Here is a 19,882-nt window from a genome sequence, read left to right as displayed (position 1 = left end):
GACAGGGTGCCAAGATCTCTCTTTTTTGGGCATCAGGAACCGTCTGGAGTAGAAACCCTGTCCCGTTTGCTCTACTAGAACAGACTTAATAGCCCTGATACAGAGAAGGGAAAGTATTTGCTTTTGAGCCTCTGCCCACTGGCTTGGAGGAAGGTCTGGCAACCCGCTTGGTGTTGGCAGTGAGTGGAAGAAGAATCTGTATCCCTGGGATACAATGTTTAGAACCCATCGGTCTTGAGTAATGGACATCCAATTTTTTGCATGAAGGGTGAATTTTCCTCCTATAGGCGCAAGTACTTGGGCATGGCTGGGAAGGATAATTGGAAAGTCATTGTGAACTTTTTCCATAAGGGGTGGCTTACCACTCTCTGGTTTTGAGGTGGAAACACTCCATTGTTTATGTCTCTGCATACCCTGAGACTGTAGTCTTGGTGGTCTGTTTCCCCTGGGTTTGGACAGAGAAGGCCTGAGAGGGCCTAGAAAGGACCAGTTTTTTGAAGGCCAATGCCTACTGAATCTAGGTGGCTGCACCTGTAAGAAATCTTTGACTGTTTGCATAGATTTAGCTTTTTCTTCCATCTAAGAACTTATTCTGCTTTTGTGCCAAACAAATGCTCCTGATTTAATGGAGCATCTAGTAATTTTGCCTTGACATGGTCAGGCAAGACTTATTCTTTAAGCCAAGCATGCCTTCTCGGGACAGACCCAGTGACAGCAGCCCTGCAAGATGCTTCTAAGGCATCAAACCCACATTGCAAAGTATGCTTACTAACATGGTTTGCAGAATGCATTAACTCTTGTAAATCTTTATTTTCTGCACAATCTGGAAGTAACACCATTTTTTGTTTAATTAGTTCCATAATATGTTGCTGGGACTTCGACATGTGAAACTGGCAATTCAAAGCCCTGATGGCAAGAGTTGCAGAGGTATATACATTTTTACCCCATCTGTCTAAAGCTCTAGAATCCCTGTCTGAAGGGATAGGGTTTTTGGCTGTAGTAGCCTTAATGGCTTTAAGTACATGAGAAATGCTCTCTGGATCCGCAGTAGGAGTCTTAACAAGAAATGTGTGAGAATCAGGTACTCTATAGTACCTGTCAGGTTTTCTAGGAGCTAGTGGTAAGGTATCAGGAGTAAGACTGGACTCCAAGAAGACATTGTCTACAATATCCAGGACAGGGGGTATAGCTAGAGGCCTGTGCCGAGGCAAATCTAAAAATTCCATGAGTCTCTTTTTGGACTGAGGATAGTCCTGGCATTCCCAGCGGAAATGCTCTCTTAAGGTATGCAAGGTTTCACCAAAAGAGAAATCCTCTGGAGGGGAGGCAGAGGGAATGGATTCCTCTGCATCTAAATCCTCATAGGTAGATAAGGGTATGCTCTGGTAATCAGAAGGGTCAGAGTCATCAGACTCCTGGTCTGTAGAATCAGAAGGAAATTAAATTATTTGTCTTTTGGCAGGGGAAGGCTGGCTTCCCCTAATTAGAGTAATAAGGTCTTCAGCCATTCTAAGCATTTGTTTTGTGGGATGGGAGGATGAGCATGTGCTTTGGACATCGGTTTTCTAGGCGTAGTGCAAACTCTGGGCTTGAGAAACTCGGTAGTTTTAGTGGGAAATGAAGCTGTTGATTTAATATGAATATCGGTAGGTTGAAATACACCCTCAGAAGCCGGTGCCTGCACAGTGGCTCCGGACCCATCCAAGGTAGAGACATCCGCAGGTTCCATAGTCGAAGAAGCATCTTACGGCATACCGGACTCCGAATGGGTCTCAGCAGAGGCCTGCGAATCTGTAGAAGCGGGCATCAGGGGATGCAAAGGCGCCTCATTGAATACCAGTGGACTGGCGACAAGCTTAATGGAAGCGTCGTCGGCAGTTTTTGAATTATACAGTCTGTCTCTGTCTTTATCTTTGTGCTTTTTCAGAAGATCGGTAGTCGGATGGCTTACTGAAGCTATTTCAGAATACGGAGAACGAGAGCAAAAGAATTTAGCTACAAATATAGTGTGACGACGAATGGTTCGGGCATTAAACAAGGCACAAAACTGATAGCTAGGGACGTCGTGGTCTGGGCATAAACAGGTGATGCAGTAAGAATGAAAATCTCTGTGAGGTATTTGCTTTCCACAGGCAAGACAATTATTAATTTTTTCTGACATCAGTTAGAGCAAGAAAAAAGAATCTCCAACGGGGTACTTAGCTTTAGAAGACTTCAGGTCTGAAATTCGAAAAAAATGACAATTTCATGTAGCGGCCGACCAGCAATTGCAAACTGCTTCTGCTTCGGACTCCTTCTCAGCAAGAAAGACTGATGTAATGGCATTGGCTGCATGTTTTATACCCCTGACGACCTGACATCATGGAAGAGGTGAGAGCATCCGACGCAGAAATCCCAAGACTCTGGTATTCGAGCCGACTAAGGGCTACATGCAGGCAAATAACCCAAGTGTGATGACTGCAACAGTGAAATGCAAAGAACATCCTCCAATCTATTGCAGCGGCAAACAAGATCTGTGGGAATTCAAGGTGCATCATGGGATAAGGACTTGGCCTCCAGCTGTCTGAAGACCTCGAGCTTTGTAGTAGGCTGACTCAGAGACAAGGATCGGCTCTGAACCCATCTGTAAGAATGAACGGCGAGATAGAACAATTTCATATGCTGTGTTATATGGATATTGACAGTAAGATACAAGGAGTTAAAATGCTTTTAGACCCTTTAGTCTTATACACAGGTCAAGCATATTTTTATCAACCACAGGAGAAGCTGTGGATAGCAATTAATAAAGAGCTGAAGGATTTTATCTGGGAGGGGAAGATGGCAAGAGTCAAGTGGGATAAGTTTATTCTTCCAATAGAACAGGGCTGACTGGGATTATCCGATCTGAAGTGGTATTTCAGAGCAACATAGTTAAGGTTCCTATACATAGCACAAGCAGAAAGAGATGAGGATAAAACAGGGGGAAGCTCAAGAAGCAATGAGATACTGGGATTTTGGATGCAGACCAAACCTCTCAACCATACCAAAATACTCAGTAAATACTGGTTTTGATGGCAAAATATTGGGGTGCCACAAATTCCCGTGTGGCCCCTTTAATTTCTGAATTTCCTGGTTTGTGTTTTATTTTTTATTTTTTACTCCTGACGTCATCACGCGCAGGGTGTGCACATCTTTCTTCTTCCTCCAGGTAAAACACTTCAAATATTGTCTTAAACAGCACAACCGGGTCAACTAGCTGTGTGTGGGTTCATGTTACATCTAACGGCTGCATTCAGGCACTTATTTCCTGAAATGTTTGTGTTCATTTACTTTATTGAAGGCTCTCTTGGCTGAACTTGAACTGTAAAGTTAACCACTTTTAATGGCTCTGGGTCATGCAACAGCAGTTCCAGGCACTTATTTAATGAAATGTTTACTTTCACCCAATGGCTGCTGTGTAAGTTAGGTGTGTGGGTCATAAGTTAGGTGTGTAGGTCATTTTAATTAACAGCTGAACTTCATCCTTCATATTATTTGTAAGAGCTTCATAACAGCTGCCAGATAAAACACTTTCTACCTGTCTTCAACCTTCATATTATTTGTAAGAGCTTCAAATATTCTGTTAAATGGCACAACCGGGTTATCAGCTGTGTGTGGATTCATCATGTTAGATGTTACATCTAAAAGTTTCATGCAGGCACTTATTTCATGAACGTTCATGTTGATTTCCACTAAATAATGGCTGGCTAAACTTGAAGTTAACCACATTTTCTTTATTAAAGGCTCCGGGTCATCTAACGGCAGCTGGAAAAGTTCATGTTTACTTTCACTTAATGGCTGTTAGCTAAACTGAACTTCATATTATTATTTGTAAGAGCTTCATTTAAACTTCAAGCTGCATTTACTTTATTTAATGGCTGAACTTTGAGCTGTGTGTGTGAGCTGGAAACGTTTGTGTTTACTTTCACTTAACGGCTGCTAGCTGAACTGAACTTCATATTATTATTTGTAAGAGCTTCATTTAAACTTCAAACTGCATTTACTTTATTTAATGGCTGAACTCTGAGCTGTGTGTGTGTGTGTGTGGCTGAACTTGAACTGTTAAGTTAACCAGTAGTTTTACTTTATTGAAGGCTTCGGGTCATCTAACGGCAGCTGGAAACATTTGTGTTTATTTGATGGCTGCTAGCTGAACTGAACTTCATATTATTATTTGTAAGAGCTTCCTTTAAACTTCAAACTACATTTACTTTATTTAATGGCTGAACTTTGAGCTGTGTGTGTGAGCTGGAAAAGTTCATGTTTACTTTCACTTAACGGCTGTTAGCTGAACTGAACTTCATATTATTATTTGTAAGAGCTTCATTTAAACTTCAAGCTGCATATTTACTTTATTTAATGGATGAACTTTGAGCTGTGTGTGAGCTGGAAAATTATTATTTGTAAAAGCTTCATTTAAACTTCAAGGTGTGTGTGTGTGTGTGTGTGTGTGTGTGTGTGAAATGCCCCAGTTAGGTATAACTGGTGATTAGAGTTACTCAGACTCAAACCCTGTACCTTAGGTACAAGAAGCAACAGTGTAAATTCTCTAGCCATACCACCACCACTTGCAATTCAAGGAATGTTTGCCTCATACTTTTGGTCGGTTCCTCTTAAATTTTGTGGTTTTCTGGCAAATCTGTGAGAATTGAATTCACTAAATAATGATAGCCATTTAAGTTTATCTTCCTGTCTTTCAGGAAATGCATGGCAACACAAAACATTTTATTCTAGCAATTTTTCTAAGATTATACAAGCAATGTTTAAAATGTGTCCCTAGTTTTGGACTTTTGCAGCCCCCCCGCCATACATTTTGGCTTTTTCCAGATTTCTTGTGCTGCATAGTTCTTCATGGGGAGAGAAGTTTAGTGCTGCTTATGCCAGCTCTGTTTGTGTCATTATTAGTAGCATAACAGGTAGAATATTTGCTTTTGATGCAGGAGGCTGTGCGTTCTTCCCCCACAGTATGTAAATGGATTTCTAATACTGTACTGTGTTGTACTTTTAAAGGGGGTGGAATGGATGCGGCAATCCTGAGAATGCCCTCCTTGGCAGAGATACCTAGTAACTTTGAGCCGGTTATCAATTTGCTATCCATTCCCTATTGCAGTGTTGCAATTGCTAGCTTATATTTTTTAACATAACATAGGCAATTTATTCCTCAAGGGCAACAAACACTTTACTTGTAGATGAAACAATGAAATATAAAATTGTTTGTTAGCAGCAACCTCTTCATTTGTTACAGATCTTACAGATCTTTTAATGTGGACTTATTTAGGTGACATTTACTTCTGCAGAGATTGTGCATATTTATTGATACTGGTGGATTGCAGATGTTTGAATACACTTTTATGATGGAAATGCTCTGAATTGGGCAGGCTTGTCATTATTGGTTCATCCATTTTGTTTCATTGCTTGCTGGAAAAATGTTCAAAACAATAAATTTAAAACACACTCTGACAAGGATGCTGCATTATACGAAGAATGTAATCAGGAAGGTGTATCAAAGAACATGTATTTTTCATGTGCAAGGGGCCTATGATTTGAAAACAGCACAAAGGTAATCTTTATATGCCACTGGCCAGATGCATTTTCTTTGAATGTGGGTTTCAATGCTGTTTTAATGAATGTGAGTTTAAAGGGCAGAGAAGTTTTAATGCTAAGTCTATTTTCATTGTGAGACTGTATTGCTTTGCTTAGCAGATGTCTGTTAGTGTTTGTGCTATAAAATGCAAAATAAAAGGTTTAAATGAAATCCAAAGTAGAAGTAAAGCAGTACGCACATTACATTGTTTATGGTAAATGGGGAGAAATAGCCAAGTAATGGGACATTTGAATGGCTGGCTGCAGGAGAGAGGGCTGCGGGCCCCATTAGACCATGATTTTGTGAGGGGAGAAGGGCAGCAAACTCAAAGACATCCCCAGGTGGTACTCAAGCTATGCCACTGATCAGTAGCCCGTGGAGAATGAGTTTTGGAAGTCCTAGCAAACTATAATATTTTGCTAAGATTAGAATATTGCCTACCACTAAATGCCATATTTTTTACCACAAAACCCACATACTGCAAGTCACCAAAAACAAAATCCTAAGGTTCATCTTCTCCTTCCCAGTGAACATCATTTAATAAAAATGGTTACCATTTACTACAGGGTTCGGGGCCATATTTTGGTTGTCTGTTTTTCATTTTGCATTTGACAGTTGGTATCCCACAATTCCATTTGGGTGGATGGGGTTACATAATTGTGTATGCAAATTGTATGGTAATCAGCGTACAGATTTGTACCTATTTTCATGGGCCTTTGTCCGGATTTTTGATGTTTCCTGGTTTTGCGAGATATGATGCAGACCTTTAAGGAGAATAACAATAACCATATAGAATATTACATTTATAAAGTAGCAGAAAGTATTCTATGAACTAAAGCAACATGGGAATGGAGAAAGGAGATTCTGCCAATAGGGATGACTGCAATTAGGGATACAGACAATAGGAAAGAGGGGGCTAGAATTTATTGGAGAAAACAGGCATAGGAACAAAGGTATTGGGTGCAAATCATTAGAAAGGGAAAGGTAATATAATGGGAAGATGCCAGGAACTTATTTGGACTGCAGGTTAGAGATTGCCTTCCCTATCAAGGATTTATATCAGAGTATAAACAAAGAGAAAGAAGTAGGGGCCCCTACATGAACGAACATCACTCGTACAATTTTTAGTAGAATCTAGAACAGAAGTTGCCTTTAAGAAAGGAATAATTAGTAGGGCATATGAAATATTGTATGGTTTACTATCATTTTGTCACTCGCACTTCGTGCAACTTACATTAGTGTGAAACTACTGTTTGGTAGAATTGGAAAAACGAATGCCAAAATGTAGAAATTTACCACAGCGAATGCAATACAGAATTTCTACATTTTGATGCAGATTGCACTATAATGGGGATCGGGAAATGTACCCGTTCCCTCACTATAGTGTGATCCCAGAGTTTGTATATCTAAGTAGCAGGGGGTGTGGGGGGTGCAGACAGGCCTGCCCCCTGCAAACATGTTCTTTACTGTGCAACACATAGTAATGCTGTTCTCAGAAGTGTGGTGAATGTTCGAATTATGTCGAATTCGAACATTCACCACTTCCAAGTTTAAGATTTTTGTCATTCGCTGTAGTGAATTTTGTTTTTACATTCTGTAGAAACGATAATTCATTTACAGTGAACTTGACAAAATGAGAGATTGGATAAGCAATTCACAAAGAAACAATGGAGGGATATATCTATGCCACCCAAACATGCAACAAAGTCTAGAAGATTTAAGATCTTTGCTTGGAAGTGTTTACTCAGGCATTTGTACACCCCAAGTAGATGCCAAAGACTTTTTCCTCAAGTAGATAGCAAATATTGGAGTTGTGATGGGATAGAAAATGGTAACTGGGAACATATGTTCTGGGAGTGTAATGAGTTGGCAGACTTTAAAGATTCCCTGCATACTGCTCTGTAGGAGATGCTGGGTGAACAAATTGGTTTAACTAAGAAAATGATTTTTTGAGCTATGATACAGAATCAGAACTGCCTAGACATAATAAAGCCTTGCTGAGTCTAATTATGATAGCTGCCAAAAAACAGTTACTAGAAAATGGAAATCAAAGTCTAAACCAACTTAACTAGAAGTAGCAAAAATAGTAAAAGAGATAAAACTACTGGAACTGGGATCTTTAGAAAAGGGTAGGAGAAAATTACATAGGGAAAAATGGGAATTGTGTGATCAATACATGCAGAGAAGGAATGAAATTTTTAAAAGAAGGTAGGATTTGAATAAGCTATGTAATGGTTGACTGGCAATGACTGGATATATTATAAGTGATGTATAATGCTTGCAGCTACAGTTGTGTCAGCATGATTTGTAATGTACAATGTTTGCAACTGAGATTGTGCCATTATGGTTTATTTTCATTTATATAAATGTAAGATTGTATATGCCATACATAATAATTTAATAAAAATATTTCTTGTTAAAAAGAAAGACTATAGATCACAAAAGGACACTGTGTTCATCACCTACGAAGAAAAGAGAAGCCGTGTGAGAATCTCTATGTGGGATTTGATGTCCACCTAAACAATGTCCCTTTCTCTGACATAAGCAAAAAAACAATACATTTCAAAGAAATATAGAAGAAAAGTCCCCAACAGGGTACTTATTTGCCCAATATTTCAAACTAGCCCACCGCCAAACAACTGAAGATGCAGCAATAATCGAGTCTGATTTTGGTGCCCATGCATTTGCCTTTATGCCTTCTCAAATGTACAGGTGCATGAGAGGTACCCAAAAGCTTTGGATAATTGCTGGATGTCTGATCCTTGGCAGGGTACATCCCATATAGCTTAAGCTATTGCAAGAGCAATATAATGATGATCATATACACAGTTCTTCCACATGACAATCTGAAGAAATGTTTTTTTCAGATTCTGATTTAAAGTTTTTGGGTAAAGACACTTAGAAAGTTTAATTTCATCTCACCTCTTCAACATCAGAATCAGAGTCAGAAGGAGAGGGAGAGACAGAACTCTTCTTTTTTAAATATGAAGAAGCTGGAGAAAGGTCTTATAAAGACTTTTATCAAAAGAGAAACATTCCTCTCTGGATTATTGAGAAGAATGGGTACAGACAGTAGTAAGGTGTTTAACATTCTGTGTAATTTTCTTTGAAAATTACATACAGAAACTCCAAGTAGACTCAGGCATCCAAACCTCCACCCAGATGCCAGGTACATTTTCCTCTAACTAAAATTTGTGGGATGTTTTAGTCCATTCTAGATGACCAAGCACACTTCTTCCTTCTCTGCAGTAAGCATACATCTGGCTCTGGAGGATGTGCTACACTCTTGACCCTTAGAGGATTCCCAAGAAGCAGCATCAGAGGTGTCAAAAGAAGTAGATAAATAATATGAGGCCTCCCATGTGGCCGCATTGGAGTCATCTATCAGGAACTGAGCAGAGATGATGCAGTAGCAGGAGTTACAGGAAACTGTCTCACTGCTTTCTTCTTAACAATCTTAAGGGAAACATTCAAGGCACTGCCATTAGAGTCCACATTTGGTTGGTTAAGGCCTTTGAGATGTTGGTTTTCAATGAAAAATTTGAAGGAGCTAAGCTAATCTCCTTCGACAGTGTGTTCCTCTGCTAAGTAGAAAAGACAAGTTGTGTGGGAATCTTAATATGGAGTCTGCCATCCACACAGTCACTACCCCTTCCTCCTAGACATAAGCAAAAAAACAGAATCTTTATATAGAAATATGTATGGACACCCCCTAGTGGGGTACTTATCTGCCCAATATCTCAAACTAGCTGACCACCAAATCACTGAAGACACAGTAAAGACCAAGTCTGACTGGTGTCTTCAGCAGCAAGAAATTTCTGAAATTTGGGTACTTGTATGTTCTATTTTGCACAGGCATGCCGTCCTGCCTCCTTGGACATATGGGCACATGGAAGGAGCCCAAGTGCTTTGGATACTGGCCAAACATCCAGTCCTTGGCAGGATACATTCCATACAGTTTAGGTTACTGCAACAGTGATCTAATGATGAAGGTCTTTAGGTATTTAGGCATCATGCTTCAACTCCCATTGCAAATTACATGCAAATGTTATGACATTTGGCCACCTGATGCTTGATTGCAAGGCATCCTTACACCAGAAGAGTTGGAATATACCCCAGACAAAGTGACAGAAATACATACAGTCTCCACTGGAACAATCAGAATAGGTACATATACAATTTCTGTATGAGGCACCAGGGGAAATGGCATCTGTCTGCGAGATTTTCTTTTTCATTCAGTCTGGAAAGATTCAGCATCATGCATCATTTTCACAACTATGATAAGAATCTAAGCAACCCACTCCTCCTTTGCTCCCTCTCCTGAAATGCATTTTGAGGCAGCAAGATAGTAGGGAAAATAAAGGACATCTATCTCTGGGGAGTGCAAATGAATATTAACTCCAGTAAAATGAGAAGGAGCAGCTTCATTCGAATAAGAGGTTTCAGCTCCTTGCTCGCTCATATCTCCCCTTATACAGTACCTTATGGAGGTTCCATAGTTCTTAGTTTTTGAGTTCTTTGGCAACAGAACTCCCTGTGTTACTTCATTTCCTTACCAGAGCTTCCAAAAACAGATGCTTCATTTTAATTATAGATTTCTGACTAGCAAAAGAAGAGCAAAAAGGTGAAAGGCCTATTAATTTACTGTGCCCTAGAAGGTTTTTAAATTCTTTGCTCTCCTAGCTAAAGTATTTTTTCAAAGTTTAGCACAATATTCACAATTGTTGATACGATTTTTTCCCAGACCGAAAAGAGACTCGTGTAGGAAACTTACACCATCAAGATCAAGTGTCAGTAATTATCTCTAGGAGCATCACTGGGATTAGTAAAAAATGAAGACATGCAATACAGACAAGCTTATAAAATAAAGAGAACAAAACATTCTACTTAAAATTGCCACAGATCAAGACCTAGGAATCCAAATAATGAACTATTTAATTAAAATGGAGTGGCTGTTTCACTTCAGATAGGAAACAAATGAGCAGGACACAAATGTAATGTTTTTATTGTTAAATTCCATTTAATGGATGTGAAGGAAAACTGCACCCATGTAGACTTGGGATCTCCAGCTGCTGGAAAAAAGACAATCAAGCCAGAGTCCAACTCCAGTTAACTCATTCCTTTTATAAACTCCTGCAGTGATGATCACTATAAAGAACATCAGAAATTACATTCTTTTTTGATGTAGCTACTTCTGTGCAAGTACCTTTTTGCCACTTCCTTGCAAGCCATATTTAAAATCCAGTACCACTTCCTTCCAAGCTATAGGTCCCCGTCTATGACCCAGGAAGCCCATACCATGTATTTAAACTTATTGGAAACACTCATCATCCAACCCAATACAATATTCAGGGGCAAACTGTTTGGACTGAAGACTGGGCTCTGGCTTTGCATACAGCAGAGATGACATACATCATTCTGTCATTCTCAAACAACATGTAATAAACTTACAGATTGTGTAAATCCTTTTGGAATACCACCTCATGTAACTCGCTTATGCATTCTGTTTAAGCCCTTTCTGAATCACACACGCTTTACATGAAACCAAAAATATCAGCATCTTAAAGAAGCACAAAAGCAAACAAATTACCCCAGTATGCATGCAAATGGTTACATACAGTATACCCTCAATAACCTCTACCCTAGCAAGTACTGATGAAAGGTTTTGTATGGATCTATTGGAAATAATAGCAAATATTCCTTGCAAGTTATTACAAGTAAAGTCATATATCAACAACTTCAACCAGCATAACACAGATGCTAAGTTATCTCTTAAAGATTATATTTTTTAATGGTATCCACTAAATGAAGTCAAGATATGCTATCAGAATTCTGAAAGGTCACCCACAACCCAGGAATATGCAAAGTGGAATGGCTATTAATTTTCAATAGTAAGTATTTCAGTCCTTAGTAATTATCAATCCTGCCACATGCATTTGATGGGTTTAAGTCTCTAAGGTGCTTGAATACTAAATCCCAGATGTGAAAATACTTGCACTTGTACTACTGCCTGACTAGCATCTGTGATTTCCAAATGCACTGAGTTATGGCAGCATTTCTTGGTCTAACACTGGGGTCATCTCTGTGGGGTTTGTGTCAAATATGGCATTTTGTTCATTCAAACAAGAATACACTTAATAAATAATCTAAGCAAAATGCAAGCACATACTGCTTTGTGTTCAGGCTGGTACACTGATTTGAGTCATTACTTAGGTTTGTAAAAAGACTGCCTTAACCCTGAAAAAACTGTGTCTTGTGTTTTGTAACTGATCAGACTAGAAGAAGAGATAGGATTCATTCACATATTCATCACATTTAATGTTTATAACCAGCCAGATTGAACTCTGAGTAGGTCAAGCTTACATTCAGTAAACTGAAGGCTTTCTTTCTCTTCCATCCTGGCAGCAGATGTATGTTTTCCGAACACCTGGGCATCAAAACTGGCATAATCAAATCGTGCCTTCTCTTGCCTCTCTGGATCTTTCATCAGGCCAGCTGTGGAAACTGGAACTAGCTGTGTATGGCGGTGACCACAATGAGAGATTTCAAATTGTTTTGCCAGGGCTCCATGTCTTTAGGAGACAGGGAAAAAAAAGATTTTTAGAATGCAGGTTTTCCAGTTTAGCCATTTAAAAAAAGGAATACTGTACTGTTGTTCCTATTTCTTTCCAGCTTTATAATAAACCATTGTCATTATATTTTCTTCTACAGTGTTATGTTCTATTTTTATACTCAAAACTAGGAAGAGTCATGCAGATTATCTATTGCAACAAATCAGACTTGAAAGAGAAAACATTCTGTCTGAAAATAAGTAAGATTCCAACTGAAACCAAAACACTTCCACATAGTTATTAGGAGAAATAACTCACTTCAGTTTTCCTCTCTGGCTTTAAGATTATGCATAACAATACATTTCACTTAATTTTCTGCCACAGGGGATGATTTTTTTTTTTTAAACAAGAAACATTTTTATTAAATTAGCATGTATGACATAGGCCATGTTACATGTATATAAATGACAATAAACTACAGCAACACAATCTCAGTTGCAAACATTATACATTCCAAACTGTGCCGACACAACTGTAGCTTCAAACATTATACATCACTTTTAACATAGCCAGTTATTATCAGTCAGCCATTACATAGCTCATTCAAATCCTGACTTCTTTTAAACTGCATTCCTCCTCTGCATGTACTGATCCCACAGTTGCCATTTTTCCTATGTAATTTGCGCCTTCCCTTTTTTAAAATCCCACTTCCAGTTGTTTTAACTCTGTTACTATCTTCATTTCTTCTAGTAAAGTTAGTTTGGACTTTGAATTCCATTGTCTAGTAATTGCTTTTTTTGCAGCCATCATAATTAGACTCAGCAAGGCAGTACTATGTCTAGGGAATTCAGAGACTGTATCATAGCTCAAAAAAATAATTTCCCTAGTCACTCTAACTTGCTCACCCAGCACCTCTGACAGAGCAGTCTGCAGGGAATCTTTAAAGTCTACCAACTTATTACTCTCCCAGAAAATATGTTGTCAGTTGTCTCTTTTTGCCCTATCACACCTCCGACATTTGCTGTCTACCTCAGGAAAAATTCTTTGAAAACAATAAGTTTGACTTCATGCTTTTTTAATTTAATGTGTGCTCTGCTTGAGTAGGATAAAGACTATGATCAGTATGCTCATTGTCTTCAAGTGGACTGGTCATTTCTTAAGCCACAGTATCCAAGCCTTGAAGAGTTCAGACATACTCGGACTTGTTTTATCTAGGGAAATATAACTTAAAATGTGTCTGCTATACTCAGACCTCAGAGTCGAAATCAGGAAGAAAGCCGTACTTTTGAGTAATATACAATGATCTTGTCAACACTGTTTTAAACAACCTGCATGAATAAACACATTAATTAATAGCTAGGGAATCTATCACCTTCTTAGTTGTCTATGTATGGTGCAAAGAGGCATCATAAAAATTAAGAAAAACATATTTATCTTAATATATTAAATCTACAGCACAGGCACTTTTATGATAAGAAATAGTACAAGACAGTTTTCAATGGATTGTTCATAGGTTCATAGGTAGGTACTAGGCTATTGGCCTTAGGGCCTATACAAGCCTAGCCAAAAAGGTACCCTGGCTTTCGCCACCCAAGAAAATTATTTTCCTGTGCCCGTCAAGCAGAACCACAGAAGTGATCCCAGGGGTGAATTTCCTATTACCCATCCAGTCATCGAGATTTTTCTTGAAGAGTGCTAATGAGGAGCTCTGTTTGACATAGATAGGTAGTCTGTTCCAGAGTATGGGAAGTCTCTGGGACAGGAATCTATCCCTCCAGCATGTTCTGTTTATTGTGGTGACAAGGTTTAGGTCCCTAGAGCATGTAGCTCGGAGGGATTGGGATTTCTTTAAGTGGAGCATGTCAAACAGCTCTGGGTTTGACATAGCTTTGTACGTTAGGCAGAGATCGCCTCTGAGTAGGCGATATGTGACGGAGTAAAGCTGGAGTTTTTTGAGACGGTCTGCGTAAGGCATCTGTTTGAGGCCAGTAATCCTCTTTGTGAGGTATTTTTGCGGCCTTTCCAGTTGTTGTAGATGTCTTGTGAGGTACATACCAAAAGGGACGTTGTACTCTATAATGGGTCTAATGAGTGATAAGCAGAGGGGAACAATGACCTCTTTTTTTCTGGATGAGAATCCTTTTGTGATGAGGTGTGCCATGTAGAAGGATTTCCTGACCACTGTGGCGATGTGATTATCAAAGGAGAGACTACTATCCACCTGTGCCCAAATGTTTTCTTAGGGGGTAAGCTATTGCTTGATTCCTCCTCCACAAATCTAGTTCACATGTCCACAGCAAAACAACTGAATAAACTGCTGAGGATTTTGCCAAATACATCATCTTCACAATGGAAAACCTTATCCATGTTTGTATTCATACCTCTCAACTGTCCGTATTTATAAGGGATGTTCCTGCAGATAATAATTTAGTTCTGTCAATCCTAATACCTCCTAAAACTGGTGATTTAGGAAGATTATGTGGTGGAAAACACTTTATAAATAATTACAATAATTATAGTTACAAACTATTTTTACTTTAGACTATGTGGGTTAATTCACATTCTCTTATCCTGTCAATGTCTCAAGTTAAGAGTATTAAAATCTTTACAACTTACTCTGATTACTTCTAGCTTTCTCCCTGATTCAGGACATAAGTAGTTGAGGCCTATGCTGATTATTTCTTTCTCCCTGATTCAGGACATAAGCAGTTGAAACCTATGCTGATACTGGTTAATTAGATGGTAATGGCATCTGCAGCATTCTAACAAAACATCTTTACTCAGCACTGCAGATTAAAACCATAACTTTCAACCATATAAAAATGACAAAACTCTTTCACTGAAGCACAAAAGAGGAGAATTTTATTATTACCGCTACTTTTTTTCTTAGGGACTTCCTTCTTAAAAAGAGTTATCTTTCTAAATGCTATGAAGACAGACCAGTAGCTATCTGCATCAACAAAGGTATAGCCAGGCAAATAATTATCCCCATAAAGAAACCCACTATACTAGTTGCTAATCCAAAAGCCAGAATCTCAACCCTAACTAAAAACTTTAAGCCAGCTCCATGGTGTAAAGAGATAATGTCCTGACAACAGTACTCGTGAGTAGAGATTGATTAATGGCACAGCAGCCTGTAGGAGTTGACCAAGGAGAATGGGAGTGAGCAGCCACTGTTAGCTTACCTATCCTGGGGAAAAATAGACAGCCCTGGCTAGCAAAACAGGTGACACTTAACACAAGCTCTAGGCATTCAACTAGTGGAGTTTGAGCCTGACAGCCCATGCTGTCAATCATGTATTTGTACTATGCAGCCAAGGGGAATTCAGCATGTGGAAGCAAGTTTCCCCATGGGAAACAATGATCGTGGAACTCACAGCAGCTTTTGAGGGGAGAAGGCGTGCTGGGCAGGAACAAATGTACTACAGGTCTCTCATCTAGCCTGGGAATACTCACCCCCACCCCAAAAATGAATGGACCAGTTGTGTGTATGCAGAGGTGCCATTGGGGAGGATCCTGAAGAGAAGCAAAAAAAAAAATGTAAAAATTGTAATCCCATTGCCCTGTTACACTCTTTGCAATGATGCTTGATACAGTCATCAGGCAACAAGCTCTCATACTTCCTTCAAAACGTCAGTTTAGCACATATTCAGAATGACTTTCAACTATGGTATAAATATCACTGGTTAAAGTAACAGAGGAGATCCTGACAAACACTGAATGAAAGTTATATACTCAGCACAATGATAGGTCCGTGCTGTCTGTTCATCTGGTTCAACCTGTGGGACTTTGGATATGACGCTGGCCAATTCTAAAGCCTTTAGTCCATTTTGGATCTGCCTCCCTTAGCTCCTCCATCAACTCAAACTTGAATCAAAATATAATAATAAATATATCCAACTGATTTGCCCTTCTTCCACACATGCCAGGAAAATACTCAGGGGAAATGCAAGACTCTAGAAGAGTTGAATGAAAATCCTCCACTGTCCAGTCATCACAAAAGGAAAGATTCGCAAATCAGTAAGAAGGTCAGGGGCAGGAGGGTGGGAAGGTTGAACCAGATGGAGACAGACAACATGGATCTATCATTATGGTGACTATATAATTTTCATATCTGATGTTGTCTGTTCCTTCTGGATTCAACCTGCGGGATAGAGTCCCCAGCCATGACAATTCCTTGGGAGGAACTAAGGAAGGATATTTCACAACAGAGTAGAACCAAATGAAGCTTTGGACCTGGACTGAATGTGCAGCTTATAATGTGACACAAAGGTGGGGTGGCCCAGCCAAGTAGCAGCAGCGCAAATCTCATCCATAGGTACTCAAGAAGAAAAAGCTGTAGACGTAGCTACAGTCCTAGATAAAAGACATTTAGGCTTGTGTGGAACAGTCTTACCTTTCAAAGAGTATGAAAATAAAATAAAATTTGACAGCCACTTGGATAAACTTCAGACAAAGAAGAGCCCAGCCTGTTTTCTGAAAAGGAGACAAATAACTGGCTGAATTTCCTGAAAGACTTGGTATGGTCAAAATAAAATCTTAGCTGCCTTTGCGCATCCAAACAATACAAAGGGTATTTGCCTTTGTTGGAAAAAGTGAAGAAAAAGCACAGTAAGACAAACAGAACTGTAAAGATTATTTTCAGAAGCTACCTTAAGTAAAAAGGAAGGGTTCATATGAACAGAAACCCTATCGTTATGGTACTATAAGTAACAGGGTGTAGAATCAAGTGCTTACAATTCTGAAACCCTTTTAGCAGAGATAATTGCCACCAAAAACAAAGTTTTCCAAAACAACAGTTTCAAATCCAATGAGGTTGAAGGTACAAAAGTGGGATGAGCTAGAACCTGAAGAACAAAAGGCAGGTCCCAGGAAGGGACCAGATCCCATACTAGAGGATGAAGAAGAAAAGTACCTTTGAGAAAAGCCTTGGAAATCTTGAGAAAAGCCAAGTACATACTATCTATACCAATATGAAAATTAGAAATAGACGCTAGCTGTACTTTGCTAGTAGAAAAACTTACAGCCGGAAAGGAACAACTCAGGAAAATCCAAGATTGACTCAGAGGGGGCAGAAAAGGGGTCAAGTCCTCAAGCCTCTGTCCACAAAAGAAATATGTTCCATTTACTGGTATACCCTTTTCTAGTGGATTCTTTCTGAGAAGAGGACAATGTATGAAAAATATCCTGCAAAAGCTCGGGATTCCTGCCCATCAAGGAAACTGGAGGAACCATGCGGTCAACTTGAGGGACTGAAGACTACAGGGAATCTTGACCGGCTGAATGACAGATGAGATCCAGAACAGATCCACCACCCAGGGAGGGTGTTTTAGATGAGGCCATAGGAAGGAGAACCACACCTGGCAAGGCCAAAAGGGGGCAATGAGGATCACTGAAGCTCTGCAAACAGGCTTCCTTCTGTAGAAACTTCACTATCAGGGGAAAGGGGAGTAAGCATAAAGGAAACCCAGGGGTCATGCAAATGTCAGAGTGTTCCTGGGTACATGTTCCAGAGGGGGAACAATGGCATAACAGCTGTCTCAATTGGGCAAGGATGGGGACACAAACAGGTTACAACATGGAGTGCCCAAGCACTGAAAAATCTAAGCTGCAACTGTCAGATTTACGGACCTCTTGCAAGGCAAAATAATGCTCCTGCTGATGCTGATGGACAGAATGTTGGACTTCCCTGAGATTTGCATTGCCACCAGAAACCACTGGAGATTGCCTACTGCCAAATCCTTATGGCTTCCCAACAAAGAAGACAGGAACATGTTCTCCTCATTTGTTGAGATACCAAACTACAGATCTACTGTCTGAATATATTGCAATCACACCCCTGGGGAGGTCGTCCTGATAGGCTTGTAATTCTAGGAGAACTGCTGTCATCTCTAGGACATTGATATGAATATAAGCCTCCGTGGAAGACCAAGACCTGTGAACTGTCTATCACTTCTAAATGCCCCCCACCCACTCCAAGAGAGTGGTGTCCGTGGTGACCGTGCTGAAGGAGAAGGAATTACAAATGGTCTCCCTTTTATTACTAATGGAGACTGTGACCACCACTGAATCTGCTCATGATATGCTCTCATCAGTCGTGCTGGGAAATTCACTGGATGCTTTAGGAGGGACCACTGAATGGCCAGAGTCCATTCATTACAGGGTCCTCATGTGATATCTGGCTAGACGGACCAGTACTGTCTATGCTGCCATGTAGCCCAGAGGCCTTAGAAGTGCATAAGCCAGAGGTTTAGGAAATGCAAACAGTGACAGGGCCTGAGCTCAATGACTGAACATTATGGAGCTTGGGAGCCAGGCAATTTGATAGACTATGTTCAGACCATACCCTATAAACTCTCAGATTTGTATAGGCTGAAGGCTCGATCTGGAGGAATTGACTGTCATGCCTAAGTTGTTACATAGTTAGAGCAAGGAATCCCTAGCCAAAATCAACAATACTTTTGTAGAGGCAGTGAGGAGCTAATTGTCCAGGTATGGGAATACTTGAAATCCCTGCAGCCAGAACCAAACCTCAACCAGTGCCATGCACTTGATGAACACTCAGAGGATTGTGTTGAGACCAAACAACAGGGACATGAACTGATAGTGACTGACTCCCAGCCTAAAAAAAAGGAACCTCTGGGAATGCTGATTTATTATGATGTGATGGTAGGCATCCTTGAGATCTATCAAGCACATCCAATCGCCCTTCCTCAGCAGAGGTAAAATGGACAGCACTGTGAACATCCAGAATTTGACCTTTTTGACAAATTGATATAGTTTGCTTAAATCCAAGACTGGCTTGAATTCCATTGCTTTCTTTGGTACTAAAAAGAATCTGGAATAGACACATATCCTCTCTGGTCTGGTAGGACCTCGTGAATGACATAATCTGTGAGCAGCTTTTGGATCTCTGCCACTGCATAAAGTCTATGATGGGGGTGGAACATCTGGGAGACATTCTGAGAGACAGTCTGGAACTTCTGTAAAGGGAATAACATAACCCCTGGATATGACTCTCAACACCCAGGTGTCTGAGGTGATGGTCTCCCAAGCTTTGGGGTGGGCATCTAGTTGACCCGCGACTGCCTCCAGAGATGAGTAGTTGGAGAATACTTCAGGATCGCTGAAAGGACCCACCAGAAAAAACCCCGTGGAAGCCCTAATTCTGCAGACCACATCTGCACCATTGGCTGCATCCATTATGATTCCCACCCATCAACCCTGCCCTTGGGAGGAACCTTCCAGAGGAGCATACTGGGAAGAGAACAGTGTCTTCCTGAATAAGAGTCACTTATCCCCTTTCTGATTCCTACAGAAGGATCAATGGAGGTTGAAAAACAAACTCTGATGGTGGACAGACTCTTCCCCTCTTGTTTGCTCCTCATCAACGTGTCTTTAACTCTGAGTCCAAACAAGGAGAACCCATTAAAAAGGGCACTTGATGAAGGATGCTTTGAAGCAGTCTATAAAGTTGCACAACTGCATCTAGGTCTGGCGCCTCACCATAATCCCAGAACCTGCTCCATTGGATGCTTCATCAGCCACATTAGAGGTGAGTCTCAGTGAAACATTGGTGATGGAAGTCAGGATGGATAACTGAGTCTCCAGCTTCTTGTGGGTATCTGGAGACTGTTGTGTCTTCAGGGTGCTTGACACTTCAGAAACAAGATCTCACTGAGGTCTTGTCAAGTGCAATAAGTAGTTAAGAGACCTCAAAACAAAGGTG

General features: G+C 40.1%; 1 protein-coding gene across 1 annotated transcript in view; it reads right to left on the bottom strand.

Moving 5' to 3' along the window:
• ST18 (ST18 C2H2C-type zinc finger transcription factor) overlaps positions 1-19,882 on the bottom strand; it is an 825,897-nt gene that overhangs the window by 565,844 nt on the left and 240,171 nt on the right. Inside the window, exon 7 of the mRNA XM_044060418.1 lies at positions 11,966-12,174. Within this exon, the coding sequence (XP_043916353.1) occupies positions 11,966-12,174 (209 nt within the window). The remainder of the gene's footprint in view (positions 1-11,965; positions 12,175-19,882) is intronic.

Source organism: Protopterus annectens, chromosome 2.part0, assembly GCF_019279795.1.
Source record: "Protopterus annectens isolate FY-2018-M chromosome 2.part0, PAN1.0, whole genome shotgun sequence".
Lineage (NCBI taxonomy): Eukaryota > Metazoa > Chordata > Ceratodontiformes > Protopteridae > Protopterus > Protopterus annectens.
This window is presented reverse-complemented; position numbering and strand designations above follow the sequence as displayed.